The sequence below is a fragment of the Oncorhynchus mykiss genome, chromosome 16 (assembly GCF_013265735.2).
Source record: "Oncorhynchus mykiss isolate Arlee chromosome 16, USDA_OmykA_1.1, whole genome shotgun sequence".
Taxonomy (NCBI): Eukaryota; Metazoa; Chordata; class Actinopteri; order Salmoniformes; family Salmonidae; genus Oncorhynchus; species Oncorhynchus mykiss.
In genome coordinates, this window is record NC_048580.1 from 21,563,200 (window position 1) to 21,575,304 (window position 12,105).

Below are 12,105 nucleotides of genomic sequence, written 5' to 3' on the forward strand. Positions count from 1 at the left end.
TCAACGTTGTCGCCATGTCTTTTCAATGAAATTACGTTGAACCAACATGGAATATACGTTGAATTGACGTCTGTGCCCAGTGGGTTCTTTCAAGGGTCAATATTATCAGGACTGCAGCTTCATTATTGGCACAGTGAACAAATGTCTATACTGTTCATGTGGTGTTGTTTCTTTTAAAGTGCAAAACATCATTCACAACATATAGGTTATTACACGTGGGCAAATGGCCATTTCATTTTAGAACAATGGTACACTATACCACCACTGCTGGTCTCACCAGCAATTGTAGGTAAAATACAAAAGTGGATGCTCAAAAACTTCAGACCTATTTTCTCTTTAATAAACACACACTTTTAGTTATGCACATGCCAAGATCTGATTTCAGACCCAAAAAGCATTCTTACATCAGTTTAAACATTGAACATTTATGAGAGGGAGTGTGATAACCAAAGGCAACATTATGGCAAGAGCTTTTAAACATCACAATCGCAGTTTGTCCCAAAGCGCAGTTAAATGATCAAGTATAGAAATAATGAATCATACTTCTCTTTCAGCTTTCATTCACCTTTCACTCATCCTGTTTTCCATAAACAATTGTCAAAATAGTGGTAACATGGTTAACTTTCAAGAATAAAATCAATATCAAATCATTTGAAGGAAGTGCATGATTTTAACGTTGCAGGTCTAATGTAAACCGTTTCAATTTAGCCATTAGCGGGAACAAAAGCAATTGAAATCTTGAGCACAAGAATGTCACACCATTTGGGCTCCCGAGAGGTGCAGCGGTCTAAGGCACAGCATCTCCGTGCTAGAGGCGTCACTCCAGGCACCCCGGTTCGAATCCAGGCTGTGATTGGGAGTCCCATAGGGCGGCGCCCAAAGTTGTTCGTGTTTGGCCGGTGTCGGCCGTCATTGTAAATAAGAATCTGTTCTTAACTGACTTGCCTAGTTAAATAAAAAAATAACACCTCGCATTATCATGAAATGTATTATTTGGAGTTCACTGATTAAAGAAACAAGCATATACTGCCACCTTGTGGTTAAATCTGGTACATTCCATTGAAAATAGTGCTCACCAGCCACGAGACAAGTGTATACCACATTTTCACATCTTGCTTCATGAATTAACATAAAAACTGCTGGAATGCTAATAAAATATGGTTAATCTCACCATCTATGCATTAGGTGAGTGGACATATCGTATCTATCCTAAATAGTTAGTTATAAAAAGAAAGGACCTTTTGGAATCAACTGGGTTTGACATTTCTGCATAGACTTTTTAAACATCACAAAATGTCCATCTTTTCTTATGAAACAATTGGTATTTCGTGAGTGAACATTGTTAATTGACTACATAAGGCATGCAAGTGACTAGATCGAGAAGACCAAACTAATGAAAAAAGGTCAGTAGCAGGCCAGCACAGACACACAAACGGGTCACATCCGCGTTCGCTCGCGACTCCACTCCGAGTCAGTCATCATCCACCACCATCACATTCCCGTTCAGCTGGTACTCGATGGTGGCCCAGTCAAAGATGTTTCCTTTGGTGATCTTATGTTCGTAATGCAGGGCTTGGATCTGGCTTCTGGGCAGCACATAGTCCCACATGTTGAGGTCGGTCACTTCCCCCACAAAGCTCTGCACTGCCTCCAGGTCTCCCAGGTGTTTGTCCGGGTCTTGCCCAAGGAGAATGGTCCCCTTGGGCCGGATGGTATGGCCCGGCTTGTACACCTGGTAGGTGCTGCGGCGGCCGTCCACCCAGAAGGCGGCCAGCCCGGTACGGGACTCCCAGGTGAGGCAGAGACTCGTTCTGAATGTGGTGATGGGCGGCAGGTGGAAGAAGGCGCCGTCGCCACTCAGGTAGAAGGCGATGCGGCCGTCTTTCTCGCGCCACACGTTAAGCTCGTCGTAGTCGGGCGTGCGGTAGGCGAACAGGATGATCTGCCGCTCGCCCTCCAGCTCGGTGGCCACGCGCATGCACAGCGTGAACGCCCGCAGGTCCATCTCCTTTTGGGGGATGAGCGCCACGAAGCTGAAGTCCGTCTCATACGGGAAGACCAGCACCTTTCCGCCCAGGCCAACTGTAAACATCACCACAAACAACATCAACTGTCTATTAGAGCAGTTACTGGAGAAGATGACAACAGTATTGTAGCACATTAATGGTGTAGTCTGAATGGGACTTGAACCCGGGTTCCCTTGACTGTCAGCCCAGCACTTTAAATCGTTAAACCAAGAGGTCCAAACCACTTGACGGTCACTAGATGTTGTACTGCCGTCACAGCAGTATAAAAACAGCGTGGCATGAGAGCAATCTGAATGACTTCCTCAAAGATGTGCAAAATTTAAAAACACGAGTTAAAAGGGATTTTTTTTTACTTGAGGTATGCACACATATGAGCTAAAGGACTGACCATTTGGGATTTTACCAAAAATAGTTACACAAAGAAATAATTACAAATAAATAATCAATCGTAAAAAAAAATTCCCCTATATTCCATAGCCTACCAACCAAAACATACCTTCATTGGCTGAGGTGACACCCACGATACCCAGTAGGAGTATGAGCCTGGCAGTTATCTACCACAACAAACAAATATCAGAACGGCAAAGCATGCCACTACTACGGTCATTGTGAAAATAATAAATAGTAGTAAATACATCATTTACTATAGTAAAGTGCATATCCTGTTAAAATGACCTCAGCACACAAAAAACACTAACAGCATTGCTCTTACCATGTTGATTTAAGGTTGTTATTCCACTGAAAAGGTGATGATGCTAGCGCACTCTGACGCCTGTCTATTCTTAATGCCATGGTGTCTGTACGCCTCTTCCCTCCTAGTACCAGACCATTACATCACTTCAATGGACAGATGTGCTGACAATGGACCCGGTGTGTGCGGGGCGGGGGAAATTGGGTCTGGGTGACACTGGCCTTTTTGTGTTGACTGACACGCCCGAGGGGGACGCGCGCACACACTTTCAGAACATGTGATTGTGGGTGTGTATCGTCTATTAAGCCATTGAATGACTGTGTTTTGAATAAGGGTGAGTTCTATGTCCAGCAACCTCATGGTCTTTGTTCATGTACAATTTTGTTTCGACCGGTACTAATGTCTGATTGACAGGTTGATTAACTTACAACTTTTTTTTTGCTGTCCGTTTTTCGAATTCCCAACCTCCCTAGCACGACACACACCTCAGATGCTGGAAGCAGCACCCCTTGGAGCAGGTTAAGGGTTAAGTGCCTTGCTAAGAGTGCTAGATGTGATCAAAAGTAATGTGAGCAAAAATCAGATGAACATTTCACAAGGAGACAAAAAGGAACAAACCAAGGTCACATGTATAATTAACATATCTACATTTAATACAGTTTATTCTCAAGCTCTTCAGAAATCCTCAAAAAGCCAACCCCTCACCCCAACACAAAACCTGCAGTTCACTTAAATCACATGCATTCAGTTGAGAAAGGGGGCTTACGTAAACTAATTGAGGAAAAACTGAGAAATATCTAAGAAGACTGTCAACAGCTGAGACTTCCAAGCTCCTAGTCAAGGTACTGCAACACTGATTGCTGTGATTGGTTAGAAATGCTGGAAGGGGGACATAGGTTCGATCAAAATAGGGAAAGACACTGAAATGAGAAGGTATAGGAGACTCAAAGTATTGGGAACATGACTTGCTTTGACCAATAGCCAGTTGTCGTACTTACATTTTTAAAGTTGTTGCGAACACCTACTGCTACTGTGTGGTTATAGTAAAGTAGGCATGTATGACGGGGCTTTTCCCTGCAATGGAGTGGGAAAAACAATTATTGGCCAAGCAGACCTGAATGCTTATAACAAACCTGAGCAGACCTCATGCTTAACAATGTAGGGAGTCCATTGTCATGTCAAATGCATACTGTACCGGCGGTAGCACTACTAGCCTTCAGCCAAACATTGTCCAAGCGCACGCACCTATTGTTTTGTCTCTGATAACAGCAATTACAGCACAGTCCTTCGAAACAGGTTTGAAGAACGTCAAACCCAAAGAGAAAGTAAAGACGATAAAAGTGGAGGCATATGAACCATTAGAGAGGAAATAGAAACAACCTTGTAGAGTCTCTCTATGCAGCACTTTAAACTGATGAATTGTCTATCATTCAAATCTCCTTCTTGGATGATGACAAGAATGCCATTTGGTACTACTGTAATAATACATACAACTCGTTGTAAAATAAAATAGGTTTAATCTATTCACTCTCACTATATGCATACATTCAACATAGTATAACTGCCCGCTATGAGGGACTGATATAATGCAATAGAGGACCGTTGACCATCAGTTGGAACATTATAGTTTGTATGATCTTGTTATAACTCCAGATCACAGGCAATGACTTGAAGCAGACCGACTTGGTTGGTCAGTTTTTCTATAATACATTTCTCACATTTGCCATTATCTTGCATAAAAAAAAATCCACACTAGATTGTTTGAAAAGTAAAATAACAATTTGGCATCAAATTGACCAAGACCACCAACACTGAATTGTGGGAAATAAGTCATTACAGTACAACTAACCCATTATGTTTAAAAATAATAAATTGAAATAAACAAAAATACTGGAGTAAGAGTAAGATAAAAGGCTAATATTTTCATCATTTAGGTAGATAGTTCCAATGGTTATATTTGAGAAGCGATTGGAAGCTTTACATTAGAGGGTTTTGAGACCAGCGTGCAGTGCGTTCAGAGAGAATTGTGGCACAGAGAGATAGAGGGGGAGAGAGAGAGACCTGAGAAACATGGCCCCCAATTCTGAGGGAGAGAGGACTATCAGAGGAAGGGAAGCGATAAAGAAAGATTTAGAGAGAAGGGGAGGAGAGAGGAGACCGATTTAGAAAGAGAGAGGAATCACCTCGAGATATGGCTGTCATTTTGCAGTCCATAGTGTGACCCCCCCTATGTGTAAAGTGCATGTCCAGGAGGGAGTTTGTGAATTCTGTCACTTCCTTTTTTTCTTATTTTTTTCCTTGGACACTTCTGGTGTGGCTCTCAGCTCTGGGGCGTGTGGATCTACGAGCCATAGGGGGTTCGGGTTATGGGGGTTCAATAGTCCTCCACCCAACCGTTCTCCTGGATAAAGGCGTCGATGACCTCCTTCATGGCCAGGTTGGGGATCAGCTGGTCGTGAGTCAGAGGACTCCGGGTGACCGGGTCAAAATGACCCACTCGCTACAGAGGAAAAATGGTATTGGTGTTGCTGTGAGATGGTGGCTTTCATTATTATGCATTTTACTCATGGTTTACAGTTTGCTTTGGATAGTATTACCCCTGTGGGTGAGTTATTGATCGAGTAGGAACGGCAAGTGTATTTATAGCAATCTAAATTGGTGCTAATTTAGCGGTAAGTGATCGGTAGTGTGGCTAAAACAGTATGTCTATGAATGGGCAACGGTTAATCTATACTTCCGCTGAGTAGATGTCTATAACTATAAAATGATGGTATACTGTACCTGTAGATGCTCCTCAATGTCCTTGCGGTCGTAGGTGATCCCACTGGGGGTGATGCAGGGCTCCCTCATCAACTCAAAGCTGATCTTTCCACACAGGTAGTCAGGGATCTCCCGCTTCTGTGGGGTTCACAAGAATAGACATGCATGTAAAATGATACATACAGTTGAAGTTGGAATTGTTTTTCACAATTCCTGACATTTAATCCTAGGAAATATTCCCTGTCTTAGGTCAGTTAGGATCAACACTTTATTTTAAGAATGTGAAATGTCAGAATAATAGTAGAGACAAGGATTTATTTCAGCTTTTTATTTCTTTCATCACATTCCTAGTGGGTCAGAAGTTCACATACACTCAATTAGTATTTGCATAGCATTGCCTTTGAATTGTTTAACTTGGGTCAAACGTTTTGGGTAGCCTTTCACAAGCTCCCACAAATTGGGTGAATTTTGGCCCATTCCTCCTGACAGAGCTGATGTAACTGAGTCATGTTTGTAGGCATTCTTGCTCGCACACGCTTTTTCAGTTCTGCCCACAAATTGTCTATAGGCTTGAGGTCAGGGCTTTGTGATGGCCACTCTGTTGTCCTTAAGCCATTTTGCCACAACTTTGGAAGTATGCTTGGGGTCACTGTCCATTTGGAAGACCCATTTGTGACCAAGCTTTAACTTCCTGACTGATGCCTTGAGATGTTGCTTCAGTGTATCCACATAATTTGTCCTACCTCATGATGCCATCTATTTTGTGAAGTGCACCAGTCCCTCTTGCAGCAAAGCACCCCCACAACATGATGCTGCCACCCCCGTGCTTTTCACGGTTGGGATGTGTTCTTCGGCTTGCAAGCCTTCTTCCAAACGTAACAATGGTCATTATGGCCAAAAAGTTATATTTTTGTTTCATCAGACCAGAGGACATTTCTCCAAAAAGTACACTATTTTTCCCCATGTGCAATTACAAACCGTAGTCTGGCTTTTTATGGTGGTTTTGGAGCAGTGGCTTCTTCCTTGCTGAGTGGCCTTTCAGGTTATGTCGATATAGGACTCGTTTTACTGTGGATATTGATACTTTGTACCTGTTTCCTCTAGCATCTTCACAAGGTCCTTTGCTGTTGTTCTGGGATTGATTTGCACTTTTCGCACCAAAGTACGTTCATCAACTAGGAGACAGAACGCGTCTCTTTCCTGAGCGGTATGACGGCTATGTGGTCCCATGGTGTTTATACTTGCGTACTATTGTTTGTACAGATGAACGTGGTACCTTCAGGCGTTTGGAAATTGCTCCCAAGGATGAACCAGACTTGTGGAGGTCTACAATTTTTTTTCCTGATTTCTTTAGATTTTCCCATGATGTCAAGCAAAGAGGCACTGAGTTTGAAGGTAAGTCTTGAAATTTATCCACAGGTACACCTCCAATTGACTCAAATGATATCAATTAGCCTATCAGAAGCTTCGAAAGCCATGACAATTTTCTGGAATTATCCAAGCTGTTTATAGGAACAATGATGTTAGTGTATGTAAACTTCTGACCCACTGGAATTGTGATACAGTGAGTTACAAGTGAAATAATCTGTCTAAACAATTGTTGGAAAAATGACTTGTGTCATGCACAAAGTAGATGTCCTAACTTGCCAAAATTATAGTTTGTTAACAAGAAATTTGTTGAGTGGTTGAAAAACTAGTTTTAATGTGTCCAACTTGTGTATGTAAACTTCCGACTTCAACTGTAGATATTAATAATACCCCCTAGATGAGTGGTCCCCAAACTTTTTTGAACCGTGATGGGATAAAAAAAAAAGATTAAATAGGGACATTTGAAGTGTGCCGCATAATGTAGTAGTAATGACCTCCATCTCATCTGATCCATACAGCAAATCATCTATTTTGTGAAACATTTTTTTTATAGATTAAATAGGGTTTATTTGAACTAGTTTAATAGTTCCTTACTCGTGATGATTCATTTGTGTGTACCGAGGGCCAGATCCAGGTATAAGCGGTCGCTTACGCGCCCTGGACACATTCTAAAGGTGCCACTACGGACACAAAGCCATGTTCCGTTTGTTTCTATGACAGAGGCTGTGTTACAGCTAAGCCTAAAATCAGACTTGCCTGTGCTAATGGTTCTCAATGGCTTTGCTCGTGATGGGCGTCCCTCAAATTATACAAACGTAACAGCCTGAGCACACCGGACTTGAAACAATGATACAGATGTAACCATGTGTGCCATTCAATGTTTCACCTGAGCCTCACTGTTGTTTCCAAGTCAAAATTGAGCATGAGCATCCGAAAGGTCACGTTTATAAGGGAGAGTTCGGTGTGTAAAAAACAAAACAAATTTTAAATGTATTTTTCTTTTTTTAAAGAGTAATAATCTAGATCAGGAAAAGTTTTACAGCATACCTGAGAGTTCATCAAGGCACACTGGTTGAAAACCACTTCCCTAGACACCATCTAGATGTGGGCCATATTCAATAGGTAACAAATAGAAGAAAACTGACTAAAAGGGACGGACTATCTGAACTTGTCCAATAAGAAATCCTTGTTTTCCACAGTAAAACATTTTGCTACGGTGTGCCCTAATGAACACAACCCAGTATAGGGGTTTGAAACACCAATGTTGACAGAGGCAAGACAATGTCTTTTTAACTGACAATGACAATTACATATACCAAGTCAACAACTATATATAGGCCCCGATAATCCTTCATAACAAGCCTCGACAAGCAACTTGAGGTGGCGGTTGCTGTAGAAACGGCTTGGACTGGAAATAGGAGGTGGAGTGCTAGTCTATTTTGGTAACCATAACACTGGCACAGCTAAGTGTCAAAGCAAGGGGGTGGGTCAGACACAGCTGATCAGAGAAACAGAGTGTGGTCAAATTCTAGGTGTTTCTCTAAATTAAATTGCGTGACATTTTATGAATAAGATCAAATATGTATTGTTATTTCAGTAATGCATAGAGCTGTGTTGTGCTATGGCTAACGATATTGAATAACCAGTAAGATTCAGTGAAATTAGTCTGGATTGAAGGTTGTTCACAATCGTTGTAAACGGTGTGTTCGACTCATTTTAAAAGTATCACTCACTTTTCTCTTCTCGTCCACTTGTGAAAAGAGCTCCTCCATGTCCATAAGGAACTTGTCCTATTTAGGAGAAAAGCAGAGAGTCGGGTGAGGCTAGGACAGAACATTAATACAAACGCCCCTCAATATCAATGAGATATGGAGAAATAGGCAACATGATGGCAATTCAGATGCACGACGCCAGTGCTCAATACTTTAAAATCAAGTGGTCCCTGCATATTGACATAGGAGGATAGACATAACTTACATGTTTTGATTTGATCTTGACGACGCCGCTGCCACTCGGATTGTCCGACTCTTTGTTTTCCCGGCAATCCGCCACTTCCCTGAGAAAAATATAAAGACGTAGCATTTCCTTAATCACTCACTAACGATCCCAAGATGAACTGGGACAGAAAATGCACCCGCAAATTCTAATGCATTAGCCAGACTTATTCCCCATCTCAACAATTTTATTATCACACATGATTATGCATGTGTAGAACACTGGGCAGGATATGCTGCAACTCATTAAATGTAATTCAAGGGGGTTCTGGCAATGAACTCATTTGCAATGAACCTACAGTATACGCAATGAACTTCTATGCTTCCCCATAGGAAATGGAATATCAGTGCAGGCGTTTTGCTCATACAAGAGTACGAGTCTCAGTCTAAGAGTGTCGGTCCAGGTCCCTCCCTCACCTCTCCTTCTCAGCCAGGATGAGTTTGGTGAGATAGGCAAGCAGCTCGTTCTCCTGGTTGATGCGCTTCTCCTCGATGCTGTTCCAACGTTTCTTTTTGGCGAGCCGCAGGGCACTTGGGATGTCGTCTCCAAAGTTCAGCCGTTGCTCCTTGGCCAGGTTGTAAGCTGCCCACAGAACAGGTCCAGATATCATTAATGTTGTCCGTTGAAAGTAAGAGCTTAAAACTGGTATGCGGCCTCTTTTCCAATCTACAGATCTTGGCATTATACAAAACAACATTTTAGTTGCACTACAACATTCAATACAATTTCAGTTTAGTACCATTACACAGTACTAGGCACCTCTGTGGTTTAGTTAGATTGCAGCACATAGCATTCTAACTAGCACTCAAAACAAAAATGCACATCAATGTTGTGTTGCAATACTGAGGGGGCCATATAAATACCATCCATATAATCATATGTATTCACTTTAAAGACAAACGGAGCCTATATTGGTACTGCTACTCTGACTTTGTGAAGGCCCAGGCTTAATCTGTATCCGAGAAACTGGCCCGGAGGGTTGTTCCTGACCTCTCTGCAGGTTGCCGATGGCCTCGTCATAGTTCTCCAGCTCCAGGTGACACTGGCCCAGGAAGAAGTGGGCCTTGACCGACTGGGGGTCCATCTCCAGCGCGTGCTTGCAGTCCGCCAGGGCTTTGTCGTGCTGCTGCAGCTTCAAGTGGCACAGAGCCCGGTTGGTGTAGTATACTGCCACCAACGGGTTACGGTTCTGTTGGCAGGATACACCAAAAACACAAACATATTGCACAGGCTACTGTTGTAAGGGTGCATCAGTCCAGCGTATAGGCTACTTTTTATACGTACATCAATCTATTCACAATAGGTGAATAAGTCAGTGTCAATATCTCAACTAGCCATGTCAACTACTACTATATCATCCGGCAGAAAGGGAGGTAGCTCGCTACTCACAATGGCTTTGCTGTAGCAGGTGGCAGCCTCCTGGTACTTGCGGCAGAGGAACAGTCGGTTGCCCTGTTCCTTCAGCTCCTGTGCCGTGGAACTCTTCTCCGGGCTGCCTGCCATCTTCTCCGGTGGCTCCGCGGCGCCTGCTCCGCGCTGCTTCCCTATCCTGTTCCCCGTCTCTCCGGCTGGCTAGCGGTCAGGTGAAAGAATGGCCAGGCCGTCTGTTCTTTGTCTTCTCACCAACTACAAACGAAAGATGGGCAGCGTCATGCAACAGTCAATGCCTTGCTGCTGCAATGCACCTGCACTGCATTGAGCGCTTTTGATGAGGTGCAGTCGCTGTGGCAACTCATAAATTGAGCCCTCACACTTCACTGGCTAGCTATGCATCATCATCACTGTTTTATGGTTGTGCAACTGCAAAATGATGAAGTCGAGGTTTGAGATGCAGAAAAGCCAGTCACACCACCTGACCACACTGAAAGGACCGCATTTGTCAAAATTCAGCATATCCATGTCAAGTCCCGAAAGTTAGTTAGGTCAAGACTATAACGTTAGCTCTGCTTGCTAACGTTGGTCTATGTCGCAACGAAAAAAATAAGGTAACGTTAGTTAGCTAACCTAACACTGGACTAAAGGAGCCAAACATTACTCCTTACTCCAAGGAAGCCACAAGTCAAATACTCCATTGCAGTACGGTTCTACAAACATAAATTGCTCTAACGTTACTTTCATGTCACATCAAAACCATTTAACAAATAAAAAATACACTGTCTGTACATCGTTTTAACCGGATTTAACACAGTTCCAGCACATAGTATTTTTCAGTGACAACACGTTTGTGTCTACCGTTTACACACAGGTGTTCGGAGGCGCAGGTAGTTACAGTACTTAGCACAGTTTGTCTGCCCACTTGTCTGTTTCCCGTAAACAAGAGCTGTAACATGGAAATGTGCCCGTGTGGGAACCATAACCCTATAAAAAGGTGTATCAACTTAACCTTTTGATTTATTAAAAAAAATGATTTTTCGCCGATGTCAAAGAATTATGTATGTGAAATGTACTGTAATGTGAGTCATGGTCAAGGGCTAGCAACGGTGGTTAGCTAAGAAGGTAATTTAGCTAGCTATCTAATCTTAAAGCTAGCTAGAGTGGACTTTCCCCACCATGAGTTTGCGGTTGACTGAACTAGAAATTATGGCAACTGTATAGTACTTAGCTCAATTGCAACGTCCAAATCCCTGCAAACCTCACAACAACCCCCCGCGAATAAACAACTAACGTTAGCTGGTTAGCTAGCTAACGGCTAGCCTACCTCAAATATGCGGTTATTTATATACTACTAGCTCTACACAACATAAACATATGTAACCTCACCTGCTCAAATTAATTTCACATACAGGCGGTTGATGTGCCAGTATCTTTCGATTTCAATTCTTAATTTATTTGCTTTTCCCATTGAGCTGTTACGACAGAGCTGACAGGAGCTAGCAAGTTTGTTTTTATGCTGACGTCATGATGTAGACGACGGAAACTCGCGAGGTACGCTTCAGTGAAAATACATGTCTAACAGATGGCACTCTTTGACAACATGTCATCAAATTATAAATGCTCATGCAATTCAGGGAATAATGGGTGTAAATGATACACGTTTTTGATATGTGTTAATTGATTCCGTATCATCAAAGTCAGGGTTGGTCTGATTGCCTTTCCGCAGCAACTGAGGCTCACATCACGCGTCTAGCTAAGCAGAATTTGCTGAAATCAGCCCAGGAAGTGAAATTTCGTTTCATAGTATACCCGAAGGTATAGTACATGAGAGTACATGAGGGAACACCAGTATATATATAGATTATATACAATGGACAATTGAGCTAGGGG

General features: G+C 42.6%; 2 protein-coding genes across 3 annotated transcripts; both read right to left on the reverse strand.

The window, feature by feature from the left end:
• Positions 1-315: 315 nt before the first annotated feature.
• Positions 316-3,155, reverse strand: crp1 (C-reactive protein 1). The gene is made up of 3 exons (XM_021565204.2): positions 2,740-3,155; positions 2,524-2,581; positions 316-2,082 (listed from the first exon to the last, which is right to left on the reverse strand). Exons 1-3 carry the CDS (start codon positions 2,740-2,742, stop codon positions 1,472-1,474), a joined length of 672 nt encoding a protein of 223 aa, XP_021420879.1. The 5' UTR covers positions 2,743-3,155; the 3' UTR covers positions 316-1,471.
• Positions 3,156-4,214: 1,059 nt separating this feature from the next.
• On the reverse strand, positions 4,215-11,767 carry LOC110491624 (STIP1 homology and U box-containing protein 1). 2 transcript variants are annotated; one of them, XM_021565202.2, is made up of 8 exons: positions 11,602-11,767; positions 10,231-10,467; positions 9,832-10,030; positions 9,258-9,423; positions 8,824-8,902; positions 8,580-8,636; positions 5,500-5,616; positions 4,215-5,218 (listed from the first exon to the last, which is right to left on the reverse strand). In XM_021565202.2, the coding sequence occupies exons 2-8, from the start codon at positions 10,342-10,344 to the stop codon at positions 5,093-5,095; spliced, it is 858 nt and encodes a 285-aa protein (XP_021420877.1). In that variant the 5' UTR covers positions 10,345-10,467; positions 11,602-11,767; the 3' UTR covers positions 4,215-5,092. The 2 variants fall into 2 exon arrangements, with proteins under 2 accessions (XP_021420877.1, XP_021420878.1); XM_021565203.2 differs by having other exon boundaries at positions 11,625-11,763.
• Positions 11,768-12,105: the final 338 nt, after the last annotated feature.

Bases quoted from the DNA above. Each gene is read 5' to 3' on its own strand.
- LOC110491624 (XM_021565202.2), bottom strand. From the start codon at position 10,344: ATGGCAGGCAGCCCGGAGAAGAGTTCCACGGCACAGGAGCTGAAGGAA. The intron at 5,617-8,579 runs GTGAGTGATACT...TGAACCCCACAG, and splicing joins AAGTGGACGAGAAGAGAAAA to AAGCGGGAGATCCCTGACTA. The intron at 5,219-5,499 runs GTACAGTATACC...TTTCCTCTGTAG, and splicing joins ACATTGAGGAGCATCTACAG to CGAGTGGGTCATTTTGACCC.
- crp1 (XM_021565204.2), bottom strand. The intron at 2,083-2,523 runs GTATGTTTTGGT...TGATGTTTACAG, and splicing joins TGTCACCTCAGCCAATGAAG to TTGGCCTGGGCGGAAAGGTG.